General features: G+C 41.4%; 1 protein-coding gene across 2 annotated transcripts in view; it reads left to right on the top strand.

Annotated features, from left to right (window-relative positions):
• Window positions 1–14,884, top strand: part of STK24 (serine/threonine kinase 24) — a 121,017-nt gene that overhangs the window by 56,991 nt on the left and 49,142 nt on the right. The window contains exon 2 of one of the 2 annotated variants that reach the window (XM_054574326.1): window positions 6,690–6,828. The exons of the other annotated variant lie outside the window; for it this stretch is intronic. Within the exon in view, the coding sequence (XP_054430301.1) occupies window positions 6,823–6,828 (6 nt within the window). The 5' untranslated portion in view covers window positions 6,690–6,822. The remainder of the gene's footprint in view (window positions 1–6,689; window positions 6,829–14,884) is intronic. 2 annotated transcript variants of the gene reach the window in all.

Raw genomic sequence — 14,884 nt, 5'->3', positions numbered from 1 at the left:
AATGCTGCAGTGAGCATGGCATGCATATTCAAATTACTGTTTTTGTTTTCTTCGAATGAAGTCCCAGAAGTGGAATTAGTGTGTCATATGGTAATTGTACTGGTAAATTTGAATTTTTTGAGGAACTTCTGTACTATTTTCCATAGTGTTTTTAGCAGTTTACATTCCCAGCCAACAGTACACAGGGTTCTCTCTTCTCCGTGTCCTTAACGGCATTGTTTTTCTTTTTGATAATAGCCGTTCTGACAGATGTGCGGTGCTATATCATTGTGATTTTGACTTGCGTCTCCCTGATAAGTGGTGATGTTGAGCATCTTTTCATGTGTCAGTATGTCGTCTTTGGAAAAAATACCTATTCATATCTTACCATTTTTTACTTGAATTGTTTGCTTTTTTGCTATTGAGTTGAGTTCTTTATATATTTTGGATATTAGCCCCTTATCAGTTATTTTCTTTTTCCATTCCTTAGGTTGCTTTTTTATTTTGTGGATGGTTTCCTTTGTTGTACGCAATTTTTTTCCACTCTCATATTATGCTTATTTGCATTTCTACTATCAGTAGTAAGTCTGAGCATCTCATATTCTTAGCCGTTAGCATTTTTTACTTTGTTGAGTTACTCATGTTTTTTGTGAAGTTTTCATTGTATTTTCTGTTTTACATAAGCTTTTTACATTTATATATTTTACTCTGGTTTATAGTATGAAGTAGGGGTTTTATTTTTCTCCATGTAGTGGGATAGGTTTTTGCTTGTTGTTTTATAAATTATCTTTTCCCCACTCATGTATGATGCTATATCACACCAAAGTCTCATATGAGTTCTGTTCAGAAAGTATCCAGCCATGTAATATTAAAAATAGACACATTTAATTGAAGAAGATACAAGAAAGAAGAAACATTGTACACAGGACAATGACGCCTGAGTCCCCTTCAAAGTAGGTACCTTGGGACCTCACACAGTTCTCCCAGTCACCATCAGCTGCCCCGTCCTCTTTTCCTGAATCTCACTGATGGTCTGAAATCTCTTTTCTTTCAAAGGTGATTTTAGTTTTGGAAAAAGACAGAAGTCACAGGGTGCCAAATCTGGGCTGAAGGAGGGCTGAGTCATCTGGGTGATTTGATGTTTCTCCAAAACACTCTACATGAGGCATGGTGCATGAGTGGGCATGTTGTCATGATGAAGACACCAATCACCAGTTGTCGCCCATAGCTGCGGCCTTCTGAGTCATCCGAATAGTTTACAGAGAGGAATGTTTAAGCTTAACGCAAAATATGATGCAGATTCGTTGCTCTGCTGGCTCAGTCATTTTTAATGTGATGACCACACAGTACACGTCCTCACTCAATGGTGTCTACCACCCTCCACTTACTAGTACAGTGAAGTCATCACTGTTCTTGCATGCACATTCCAGCCCCCTCTCCTTCTCTGCTAGGTTACACTGTTATTGCGCAAACTGTTCTCATATTAACAATGGCTGGACTTCTTATGAATATATATATAATTTGTATATCTGCACACTTACATATGCGCGTGTGTGTGTCTCTAGGGCTGTTTCTGGGTTTTCTTTTCCCTTCCTGGGCCAATAATATTCATGGTGTGTGTGTGAGTGTTTTAAATTTTTATCTTGGTTTTGTTCTAAGTCTTAACATCTGAAAGGGGTAACTGTTTTCACCTCTCCCCATGTACGTACTTTTACTATTTTAAAAAAGTGTATGAAGTCTTTGAAGACCTTTCATCTTTCATATAAGGTTTAGAATGTTTCTACATTTTCTGTTTAATATTCTACTAAAATTTAAAAATTGATCTTAAGTCTTCCCATCCTTGAACATGAATACCTGTGTTTTTGTTTGGGTTGTTTTGTGAGCTTGAATAAAGTTTAGAACTTCCCTTCATAAAGATCTTGTGGATTCATATATCATTTCCTTGATACCAAGTTTTTATTGCTATTTTAGTGATAGATTTTTGGATTGGTTATTGCTTAGTTAAGGGAATGGTGGTGATTTTTTTCACATTACCTGTGATAATCTTGCTAGTTTTCTATGCATATGCTTATCTCTACAAATGATGATAGTTTTCTGCCTTTTCTTCCATCCTTATCGCCACCTTACCTGTGGCACTGTGTTGACTACGTAGTTGACTTTGCTGTCCATGTGCGCTTTGTCCATGACCTGTTGTGTTCTGTTGGTTATATAGTGATAGGAAGGATATATTTGCCTTGTTCTTGATCTTAAAAAAATGCATTTTAAAGTTTGCTTTAATAAGCATGGTATTCATTGTAGAGTGTTGGTGTACAGCCTTTTTTTTTTTTTTTTTAAATGAAGGGTATCTGCTTCTATTCCTAGAAGTGTATTTTTTTTTTTTAAACAATCGTAGCACATACTTTTTACTGTACTTTTAAACATACGTGTTTTTTCTCTTTCAACTTTGGTGTAAATAGGTGGCATTTGGCAAGATCTAAGATGTGCCTTTTCTGACTTCTAAGAAAATTGTCATCGTAGGGTATGGAAAGCCTTCTCTAGTTGATGTTGCTAAGTGAGACAGAGAATTGGCTTTGTTAGTTAAGAATTTTGTGATCCTCATCTAAGGCAACTTCCTTATACTGATCTGTAATTTTGCACAGTTCTCTTATACCCTCCAGAGAAATAGAACCAGATCCTGCTTTAGACAACAGGCCATTGGAGAGGCCCCATCACCAATTTCCTCCCTAGTATTTCCTTCTGGCCATTGGTTAGGAAGGATGCCGAGGCAGAGAATTTTAGCTGGCAGCTCTGCATCTCGGCTTCTAAACCTTCTCTGGGTTCCTAATGTGGAGGGCTACTAGCCTGGCTCAAAGTGACTAAACTGAAAACACTGCATTGGGTTGTGCGTTCAGTTTGAGCAGATGTTTTCAGTTTGTGGAAAGTTTTTGTATTTGGACCTGGGACGAAGGGACTATTTGTCTCCTTCAGAGTCATTCAGATGGTGCCTGAGAGAGGCTCTGGGTGGTCATCGTTTTTGTGTAGGCAGCTTGGAATGGTTTCTCCCTTTGCAATAGCCTGTGAGGGGGAAGGAAGGATCCTGGGTGGCCTGGACTACCATGGCGAACCACACAATTATTTATATTTTTGAATTGACTGTAATACTAGGTGTTCTTCATACAGTATCTTTCAATTACACTTTGGTACTTTTCCCATCTGCCTTTTGGGCCAGATAGACTTGTGGGGTAATACAGCTCCAGTGTAACTTGGGATAGAGGTTTGCGGATTGAGAGAAAGGTCTGCAAATTTGGTTTTGGGAAATAGCATAAAGGAGCTAGAGAAGAGACCTAGTTAAAAAGGAGGAAGACTGTCTTTACCCATCACTTTCCTGTTCTTTTGTAGCCATTCTGACCTCAAGCTCTAGGCATATGGAGACCTTCCTTTGAACATCAAGACCTGACACTGACTTAAACCAACAGTGTGGTCACATCTTCTTGGGCCTGTGTCCTTATCTGCAAAATAAGGAGATTGGACATGTTTGCCTTTTAAGTTTCTTTCAGTCTCTGATTTGGCTCGCTTGCCATTTAATAAAGTTTTTTTTTGTGCACAGTCAGAGAAATTAGAACCACAGATTATTAGAGGAGGAAAGGAACTTGGAGGCCACTGGCCCACATTTTTTATTCTCTGGAATAGAAAATCAAAGCATGGAGAAGTTGAATGATTTCATATTTTCCTAGTGACACAGGGTTGGTAGTTAAGCTGGGGTACAGTGCTGGAGCTTCCTCGTTCCTGGTTCACCATTGACGTCCCTGCATTTGACTGTTGTCTTACCAAATAATTTTCCCTCGGTTGCCTTATTGGCTTTCTTCTCTCTGGTGGCTTGTTCCCCTTTTTACAGAGTATATATTAGATGTCTTAGGCAGTAGCTGCGCCCATTTTACGTGAGTGATTCCATTCAGTCCCGAGGAAGGGGTGCATTCTCCTTGCACCTTTTCTCCCCTTGAGGGGGATGACTGATCACATGTAGGAGTGGGATCTTGGCATCACCTGGGAAGGTTAAAAACTCCTGAGGCCTGATCCTACCTTGAGATTCCAGTTTTCAGCTGTGGCCTAGACAGTGGAAATTTTAAAAGCTCACCAGGTGATTCTGTGAGGTCAAAGGTGAAAACCTGCTGATCTGTAGGATCATTTTGAGAGAAAGGGAATCAGCAGAGATCAGTACACTGAAGGTTGCTTTCAGTGTTAGAGAATACTGCCACTAAGGATGTTTCTGTTGTTAGAGAAAGTACCAACTCAGAAGGTTTTAAACAATAAGAGTGTGCATTTCCTTACACCGCAAAAAATTCCCAAAGACGGGTAGCTCCAGGTGTAGTACTGCTGGTGGTCAACAGTGTCTTTGAGAATACGGGCTTCTTATTTCTTTATAGGCTTTATCTATTTCTTTAAAGCCTTTATAGGCTTTATAGGCTTTTTTTTTTTTTTTTTCCTGGAAGAATTTGCTTCTTTAGGTTCCAGAAACCTTTCTCAGAAGCCTCCCCAGACCACTTTCCTTATATTTAATTCATCATAACCTGTTACAGACTGATACCTTAGTCAGACCCTGGCTTGGGGGTTGGGGCTACCTCATTGACATCCACCAAACAGGATTTATTTCTGGAGCTGGGGGAAGGATCAGTGGAACTGCCCCAGAGTCACAAAGTCAGGGGAGAGAGAAAGGTGGAAGTGTTGGTTGAGTGGATCAACCATCAGCGCCTCTGACAGAGAGTTCTGGTGAGTCTTGCCTTTGACATGCCCATTTATTGAATATCTGCTCTGTGTTACCACCCTTCTGAGAAACCTGGCATTTGTTTACCTGTGAGCACTCCCTGTGCCTGTGGACATTGGGATCCCACTGGAAGCTTGAGCAAACAACGGCTCTGTAGGCTCTTAGCCCAGGGTCACCATTTCACACTTGCCTTGAATCTGAGGCTGTTGAATTCTTACTAACTTCTTGGGTAGTTCAACAGAGGAAGTTCTTGCCTACCATGTGTAAATGGTTTTATTCAGTCTTCACTGCATGGGTGATGTTCATCTCTGTAGCTCATATGTCTTAAATGAATGGATTTGCATTTGAATTTGTTCCAGTAACTGTGGCCCGCTGTGGCATAGATCCCAGCACCTAGCCAATGCCTGAAAAATCTTTCCTATGTTGTTGGGAAATCAACTCTTGCAAATGGAGAGCTGCTTCAGCTGCCAGAGCTGCCTGTCACATCAGCACACGCAGGGTGACCCATGTCCCTCCAGCTCCTTTGCTTATACCCAGTCTCTGCCAAGAATCCCATTTTGGTTTTGTGGTCCTGTAGCTTTCTTTGTCAGCATGTCCTTCCTTGTTTCTCATCAGTGGATGGTTCTGTGGTGGCCCATAAAACAATCTTGCTGCAGTGACTTTCCTTCTACTTGTAGCTGGTTCAGTTGGTTTTCCTGACAGCTTGTTTGTTTGCTCTTCACCCTTATATCCTAGGGCAGGTCCTTTGTGGTAATATTGCTTTTATATCTGACAGTTGAGAGCTGTTGGGCTCTGAAGGATAGAATGATGTGGGATTAGTTTCTGGTTATTTTGCGAGTGAGTGAAGGGGTTTAGATGTTTCCCTTTTGAAAACCTCCCAGACCTAAAGGTTTCATTGATCAGTTTGGGAGTCTTTTTGGTCCCTGCTGTGCTGATTCATCTTAAAATAAGTAAATTAATTTGTTGATGCCTTTCTCTATCCTCTTTGACTACATATCTAAAAGATATATTGAATCAAACCTTTAAAACAGACATTCTCCCTCATAAAACTCTTCATGAGTAGATTTTTCTTTCTTCCTTTCTTCCTATGGATGATGCACAGATAACTGTAAACTATTTTGATTTAATATTTACATTACTGCAGTGTTAAGGATCAAATATCTTTAGGTATTTCTTGGCCTGAAGGAAAGAGGGTTTTTTTTTGTTTTTTTGTTTTTTTTAAAGGAAGTTGTGAGATGATATACAATAGGATATATAGAAAGAGCTTTGCTAACTGCAGTTTCAGTGTTTTGGTATTGGGTGGCTATTGGCTTACTGCAGACTGAATTGCTGAAAACAATTTATGTAACTTGTTAAGTAGACCAAGCATTGTTACAGTGGATAAGATACTTAGTTTCCTGAATTTTTATGATTTTTGGTTGACTTAGCATGATACCGTTTTTGTGATTCATTGTATGTTTTGATTGGCTCTGATGACTTTTCCTTGTCTTTGTCAGTGGAATCTCTGGAGATAGGTCAATGGCCAGGTTGATTATAGACCAGTGCTCACAGAAGTTAATGACCTATATTTTTCATTTATGTACATTCCTTCTTTTCTTGCTTCTAGCCACGGCTAGTATAGGGTGGCACATGGGTTTTGGAATCATTATAGGCCACGTATTTTGAACTGGTGTGAGGAGTTGGCTTGTGTTGAAATGTTTGGTAGAAGGCATTGGTTCTTTAAAAATAACCATTGATTTATGCCTCTTTTTTTGGGAAGGGAATGCTCTTGCACTGGTTTTTTGCCCTGAGGTGTGTAGCATGAGACTTCTTGCCTTTGTCTTGTCTCTTTTATACCTAGGTGGATCTATATTTCTGGATGCTATCTTTTTGAAAGTTAAGATCCATTCAGAAGTCTTCTGGACTTGTCCCTAGAAGAAAGGGCATAAATATGCCAAATGCAAAACCACAATGATTTCTTTGATTGCAGGGACCTTTGGGCCAGCTTGCAGTAAGAACTTGCCTTTAGAAGATCCTTTGGTTCCCATCAATGTCTCCCTCTCCTCAAAGGGATGGCAGCCCGATGGACTGTGGGCACATGACCCTAACATCGACAGACTTCCATGGAGGTAAGCTGCTCTGTCAGTGTCGCCCAGACGGACATGCATCTTCCTCATCAGTCCTGAGTCCTCCCTCGACCCATACCTTGTGCACATATGGTCAGAGAACCTGAGGCTTTTTCTCTTGTTTCCAGCCAAGGCTAGGGTTCTAGCACCTTAGGTAACATATATCCCTTCTTCCTTGGGGCTTAGAAATGAGTGGAGTGAAAGACTGCTGTAGCGGCTTTTTCTGGTTTGAAATGGTGGTCTTGAACTTATGGTCAATCCTTTATGGCTTTTTGTGTGTCTGTCGTTACACATTGAGCTTAATTCTGGCCACTGGTGGCATTTGGGGGAAAAGTGGCATAGAGTGTTTCCTTTCTCACTTACATTAGAAGATAAACTATTGATGGATTTGCTGTTAACTACTGTGGTAGGTACCCCTCCTTAAGTCCGATGCTAATGTGCTTGAATTTTAGAGACCAGGCTCTGAACTTTTTAGAAGGTATGGCTCCTGATCTTAACTAGGGGAAGGCATATTAGACCAGAATTATACATGTCTCTAAGAAAGTGGATTGTGACCCTGGATGAGCTTGATTTTTGTTGGCAGAGATTCTGTTTCCTTCTGCTGTATTGCTTTATTCTTAAAGAAGTACATATAAGAACAAATTAGTGTGTTTCCTAACGTATTTTTGTTGCTGTTTAAATTGTTTTTGCTTTAATTACAAGCTTAGGTTGCAGTATTGAAAGAGTCAAAATTTTGTCTCCTTGGGAAAATCTCTGGGAGGGAACTTTCACTTTTAGTGTTTTAATGTAAAGCTTTGAGAGTTTAAGAATGGCTGCTGAAATTGATTTTAACCCAAGTATGATCTTTTTAAGTTTAGTAGAGGTCACATTTACCTTTTTGACACAAATGAGGAGAGTGAATATGTTCGGGTGTTGCAGGATTTGCGAGCTGTCGGCTAGTTTAAGAAGTCACAGTGGTTTTTTGCAAGGCTATGTCCCACAGGGTGTGAGATGGGCTGCCGGGGCGTTGTGGTACCCTGTACACTTTAGTGAGATTCCCTGTACTTTTAGTGACCTCACTGTGAACATTTCCTTACAACAGCTTGTACCCATTTTATAAAGGGAAAAATCTTCATTGTTAGCCTTTTTTCCCCCCGTTTATTCTAACCCATTAAGTTCATCTTTATGAGTGTTGTCAGGATTTCTTTTCTAAGCTCATAGGCACACTTAGCCGCTATGCTCCTGTAAGGCTTTGGTTACTCTGGAATATATCAGGGAGATTATCTCTTGGTTCCTACATGTTTTTACTTTTTAGGTCTCTCACTGTTGTGTTTACTTACTAAGAGGTGCATTAAGCTATGTGTGATCTCTCGCTTGCTCTTTTATGGGCTTTCTGAACAAGGAGGCAGTAGCTTCAATGAAAGGTAGCCACAGTGAACTTCCAAGGGATAGCAGGGTGTTATGGAAAGGTTATTAAGTGAATTTAATTGTAGCTTCATATCTTGGTTTCGTAATGTACCAAGGTGGAAACTATTTTTTTCTGGTTTTAATCAAGTTTCTCTCTCCATTTTATAACTGGGAAATGAAAACCGGTCCATTGAATTAGCTGTCAGTAAGAGTGGAATGTTCTTAGTCTCTGTCTTTCTGCTTTCTTCTTTGAGCAAGTAATTATTGGGTCCCTTAAACCTGTACTGGATATACCACAAATATGCAGAGTTGTGTCCGTCTTTAGCTTGTTTTTAAAAGTTGAATCTCTTACTTGATAAATTGGGATCTCTTACCTGGCTTTCAACTGGAACCCATAGAGCACATTTTACTACTGAGGTAAACAATGCTTGAAAAATACTTGAATATGTTCAACATGAAGTATGTGAGCCCTTAAAATTACCTGGGATCTGAAGCGTCTTTCCCCACAGATAATTCTCACAGTATGTACTTTTAAAAAATTGTTAATGGGATTTCACATATGTGAAGAAAGTGCTTGGGATTACCAGTGCCATCCTCTCACTCCAGTAATATGTTACAGCTGTGTTGAAATCATTGCTGTGTTTGTGCCTGAAGGTCATACTCTGTTTTGATACTAAGACCAGTTTCTATCTAGGGCTCAAGACCTGGTAGCAAGTCCAAATCTTATTTGCTGTCATTCATGGCTCTTTGATTCCTGATTCCTATGCTTCCAGAGCCCTGCTTCTCAGCCTTGTGCCAGGAATGCAGGCTTGGGCCCTGTACCGATAACTTCTTTGATGTAGTAATGGAAAGAGACAAAACACTCACGTTCTCCACCGTCGTCCGTCCACCCCCCCCCCGCCCCCGCCCCGATTAAGTACTCTGGCAGGGGCATAGAATTGTGCTTGGAAAACTGGAGGGAGCACCCGCCCAGGACAGGGTTGGGGAGGTTAGGGTGAGGGCAGAGTAAGACTACTGCAGGGCTCTTGGATGCTTTTCTTGGAGTTGCTGTAGCACTGACTTAGGAGTGAAGAGCCAAGACAGCAGCTCAAAGAAAATAGCCTTGATTTGTGTTGGAGACTCTGGGAAAAGGAGCCTGGGTAACAGGGCGAGGAGATGGGGAAGATTTAGGAGAGAAATATCAGGACCCTGGCTGGTGTGGCTCAGCGGATTGAGCACCGGCTTGTGAACCAAGGGTCACCTGTTGGATTCTCAGTCTAGAACACATGCCTGGGTTGTGGGCTAGGTCCCCAGTAGGGGGCCTGTGAGAGACAACCGCACATTGATGTTTCTCTCCCTCTCTCTCCCCCTCCCTTCCACTCTCTCTAATAGTAAATAAATAAAATGTCTAAAAAAAAAGAGAGAGATCGAGGGAAATTCCTTAGTAAAGACACTGAACCGAAGGACGGAGAAAGGAGAGCCAAACTGGAACTTTGGGCCATGTAAGGAAACTGTCATCTAGGTGATGGCTTATTGTGCTTGTCCCACCATAGGAGTTGTAGATGAGAGTGGTTTGATGTTGGATAACTTCAGTTTGAACTGTATTTGTTCAGACGAGGCAATTCTATACATGCACCCAATATTCATAGTTTATTATTCAGATAGCATGGTTTTCTGTTCCTAAATCTTAAAAAAAGAAATTTCACTTGACAAATTTTTCTCCTGAAAGTTTGACACAGGTGGGTGTCAGCCTGTTTGCTGTCCCATTTCCCAACCTGCCTCTCTTGGCTATTCCTGGTAACTCCCTACCACCCCACGCTCTTCCTGGCTGTGTCTGTGTACGGCCTCAGAGCCCCCAGGAAACAAGAGCAGGCAGTGTGTAGATTCTGTGTGGCTCTAGCGTGGGGTTGCTCTGCTCCTGGCAGACCATGTAAGAGATTCCCTGCGAGGCTCTGCTAGTTAACCCTCATTCGGTTCCTGAAAATGGAAATGTTTTTAGCCAATTCAGTGAATTAGAGGCTCAGGAGTTTCAGACAACACATATCAGGTATGAATAATGTGATGTAAATATTGTTAAAGCTCCCTGTTAGGGATTTCCTTGCATTCTCATTTCAAAATTTTTTAAATTTATTTTTTAATATATAAATATATATTTTATTGATTATGCTATTACAGTTGTTTCATGTTTCTACTCCCCTTTACTCCCCTCCACCCTATACCACCCACTCACCAGCATTCCCCACCCCCCTGCCCGCCCCCAGCTCATGTCCATGGGTTCTACATATAAGTTCTTTGGCTTCTCCATTTCCTATACTATTCTTAACCTCCCCCTGCCTATTTTGTATCTACTATTTATGCTGCTTATTCCCTGTACCTTTTCCCCTATACTTCCCCCTCCTCCTCCCCTCTCTTTTACTGTTCATAGTTTTTGATCTTTTTCTTAGATAAGTCCCTTTAACATTTCATATAATAAGGGCTTGGTGATGATGAATTCCTTTAACTTGACCTTACCTGGGAAGCACTTTATCCTCCCTTCCATTCTAAATGATAGCTTTGCTGAATAGAGTAATCTTGGTTTTATTTTAGCTCCTGGCCTTTCATGACTCTGGATACCTCTTTCCAGCCCCTTCTTGCCTGCAAGATTTCTTTTGAGAAATCAGCTGATAATCTTATGGTAATACCTTGGTAGGTAACTCTCTCTTTTTCTCTTGGTGCTTTTAAGATTGTCTCATTATCTTTACTCTTGGGTAATGGAATTATGGTGGCCTTGGCATGTACTTCTTTGGGTCCAGTTTCTTTGGGACTCTCTGAGCTTCTTGGACTTCCTGGAAGTCTATTTCCTTGGCCAGATTGGGGAAGTTCTCCTTCATTATTTTTTCAAATAAGTTTTCAGTTTCTTGCTGTTTCTCTTCTCCTGGCACCCCTATTATTCTGATGTTAAAATGTTTAAAGTTGCCTGGGAGTTCCTAAGCCTCTCATATTTTTGAATTCTTGTGTTTTCATTCTCTTCTGGTTGAATGTTTATCTCATCCTTCTCCAAATTGTTGACTTGAGTCCTGGTTTCCTTCCCTTTACTGTTGGTTCCCTGAACATTTTTCTTTATTTCACTTTGTGTAGTCTTTGCTTTTCCTCCATTTTGTAACCGTACTCAGCCAATTCATTGAGCATCCAGGTTACCAGTGTTTTGAACTGTGCATCTGATAGGTTGGCTATCTGTTCATTGCTTAGTTCTGTTTTTGGAGCTTTGATCTGTTCTTTCATTTGGGCCATATTTCTTTGCCTCAGTGGGCCTGTTATTTTGGGAGGGTCAAGAGCCTTAGATATTCGCCAGGGCACAGGGCAGCCCAGGTTGCTGTGTTGTGCTGCTGTGTGTGGTGGAGGGGTCCGAGAGGGAACAAAGCCACTTGCTCAGCTCTCCACTGGCTTTCAGTCACTTCTCCCACTACCCACAAGCAAATTGGGCCCATCTAGGGCTGATTGCCAGGTGGGTGGGTTTGTGTATGTTCTGGGACCCCATTGGGCTCTCCAGTGGTCTCTCCTGTGAGGCTGGGAGTTTCTCCTGCTGTTGCAACCCCCGCAGCTTTTTACCTCCAGAGGTTTTGAGTCTTTCTTTTCCCGCACTGGGACTCTGGATTGTGCAGCCTGTCTCGCTCACCAGCTGTTCCTCCCAGTTTATCCGCTCGCAAATGTGGGACCGCCTGGTTTGCCAGCCCACTGCCTCATTTGCCTGGCCCTCCAGCCTCCACCTTGCTGTGCATCCTTTTCCCCCGGCTGCCTGTCTCTGCCCCTCCTACTGGTCTGGGTAATTGTTTCTTTAATCCTTGGTTGTCAGACTTCCATACAGTTCAATTTTCTGGCAGTTCTGGTTATTTTTTGTTTTTAAATTTGTTGTTGTTCTTTTGTCTGTGCAAGGAGAGAAAGTATATCTACCTATGCCTCCATCTTGGCTGCAATTCCTCATTTCAAAATTCAAGCAGTAACTTGAATGACCAGGTTCATTCTAGAAAGACAATGTGTTGGCTAGTTGGACATGGATATACCTGTTTTACTCATATGTAATAAAAGGTGTGGGCACTTTAGGACATTGAAGTGTGTGACTTTCAACTTTTCAAAGTCTAGACATGTAATTAAAAAATGTGAGTCCCTCAATGGTCTCAGGAGTCTCTTCGTTAATGAAACTTGCTAATAATATCACTCATACTGTATTTTGTGAGGCCTACCCAACCATTGCATGCTGTGTTTCATTATCACAGACACATAATTGGGCTCCTTTGTGGTGGTAGGCTGGATGGGGAGGACATGGAGTGGGATAAGGTGTGAGAGGAGGTAATAAAGGGTCTGAGACTGGTGAGCTGTCAGCTAGCTAATGGACAGCTTCCTAGGTAGGTTTGAGCTCAGGTAATGGGGACTTCTGGAGGAGTCCCATTCTTGGAGATATTAGTAGGTACTGCCTGGTAAAATTCTGGATGTGTTTGGTGTAGCAGGTTTCTATTATTGTATTCTCAAAGTATTTGAGATTCTCTAAAGGAGGTAAATATGAAGCATTTCCTGATTGTATTATATTGTGGGACGCTCCATTCTCTAATCTCTCTCTTTTTTAATGGTAAATTTCATTCTATACCAAGTCCCTGGAAGATCTCTTTTGAAGTAGTTCTTCCATCAACATGCCTAGGAAGATTAGCCTTAGGAAATGTGTCCTTAAGAACCTAGTAAGTCTGGAGATGTCAAGTTAACAATAAGTAATAGCTTTCTGCTGGTCTCCTGCTATTTTGTTGTCTTTTGAAAAGCACTCCTTAAAACGTTGGTGTTTTAAAAACTGGATGAATTAACAAAGACCAGGAAGCAATAAATAAAAGGTAACTACTGAAGTAGTATGTTACTGTTTTAAAGAGTTTTCTTTTTCAGTGAATGATTTTTCTGAGTGATATTGTGGAATTTGAGAGAAAACAAAGTGTAAAGTGTTCGGGCACATTCTCTTTCTTAGGAAACTAATAATAACTAGTAACTAATGTTACACAAAATCATGAGCTGAAACCTACATTAGATTAAAATTTTAATGAACAGAAATTGTTCAGGGATTGCGGGGGAGTAATACCATATTACCCTAAAATCTTTTTGTTTCAGTTTTTCTTAAAAATCTTTCTAAAGGTATAGCTAAGATTTCCTCTGCCTCAGATGAGTGTTGTTTACTTTTTGTTTTATTTAATGAACATTTGAATCTTAACAAGCTACTTTGTTGGCTTTGTGGAGTGCAGCAGTGGGCAGAGCAGAGATGACTCTTGTCCTCGGGTCTGGGTAACATGACTGCCTTTCTCTAATCAGAATTTCTAGTGACTCTATTCGCCCTTCTTTACCTCAGTTTCTGTTGGTGGTTAGCTTGTTCTTCCTGCTTGTGTTTTTGCATGCTATTTAGGCTGATCTTTTAACTACTACCTGAGCTTCCAGATCTTAGCTACAGACTGGGACCCTCTCTAAGCCACAGATCTCCAACTATGGAAGCATCTGACAGATAGCTCCCCTCAGAACTTCACAATCAACATGCCCAAAGCAGTGAATTCTCTGATGATCTGGATCTCAAAAAGTCAGAAGTTCCCATCACGAAGGGATTGATTTGAAGGTGCTTATTTAATCCAGAGGTAGTATCTTAAAATAGGGGCACATGGAGTCTTGAAAACTGCATATGCCCTATGCCACCTCTGAACCTGGGATCTCTAGGCAGTGAACCTGGTGGTAGTTATGAGTGATGTGATTTAAATTCCTGGGTGCAAGATCTCTCTTAGGCCATGCATTGACAGAACCCTGGAACTGTGTCAGTGCTTTGTAAGAGTGCGCCTATGGAGGTTTTTATTTAAAGCTGTTTTGAGAGGAGCCATGTTGAAGGATCTCATAGGATCAACCAGGGGTCTCTCGGAAACAATCTGGAGACAGTTACTAGAACATTCTTTACAAGTGGCTGTCTAGGATTGATGCCTTAGTACCTCTTCACATCCTGCTTTCCCTCCCCTTTCTGTTATTTTGCTCCTGCGTTCTTCAGTCAGGGAATATTGGCAGGTTGACTGGAGGCAATGTGGGACGGGAGCAATTAGCTGGGCAGATTGTTTCACATCGCCCACCAGGCAGGGGGGTGGGGAGGGCTGAGTACTTCCTGAAGTTACTTTCAGCCTCTGTGGAGCTTGTTCCCTCCAATGTTCTTGCTGGTGTAATTGAGGGATGGAGATTACCTGTCCTTCTTGGGTCCATTGTAGTGCTAGTTTCTTTACACATCATGTTATCCACTCACCTGCCCTCTAGGGATAGTAGGAAAAAGCTGCCCTTTCTCCAGATGGAGGGCAAGCCACCAGGCAAGGCAAGGTCCAAGGTTTGAGTGGTCTGCAGAATTTAGGGGCAAAGCAGGGGCCTGGGAGGTTTGTGGGCAGAGTGACCTTTGTGAGCTTTGCAGCGGGACCCCACCTATTTCTCTGGAGTACTTAATTCAGTTCAGCTACTCAAAGACTGTGGAACATAATTTGAGGTGAGCAGTGTGAGATTGGGAAAATGGGTTTTAGTCTCTAAATTTGTGGGGCATCATCATTGCTTTTGTGGCTTGGAAAGTAAAAGAAGTGGGCATTTGGCACCTTCATTGATTGGGCAGGTGTGGGAAAAAGAAATAATCCAAAAAAGATTTTGTTGGTGGTCCTCAAAAGTGGGAGACCAC

The sequence above is a fragment of the Pteronotus mesoamericanus genome, unplaced genomic scaffold (genome assembly GCF_021234165.1).
Source record: "Pteronotus mesoamericanus isolate MK-2021 breed Mesoamerican mustached bat unplaced genomic scaffold, CSHL_Meso_final contig_26, whole genome shotgun sequence".
Taxonomy (NCBI): domain Eukaryota; kingdom Metazoa; phylum Chordata; class Mammalia; order Chiroptera; family Mormoopidae; genus Pteronotus; species Pteronotus mesoamericanus.
This window is presented reverse-complemented; position numbering and strand designations above follow the sequence as displayed.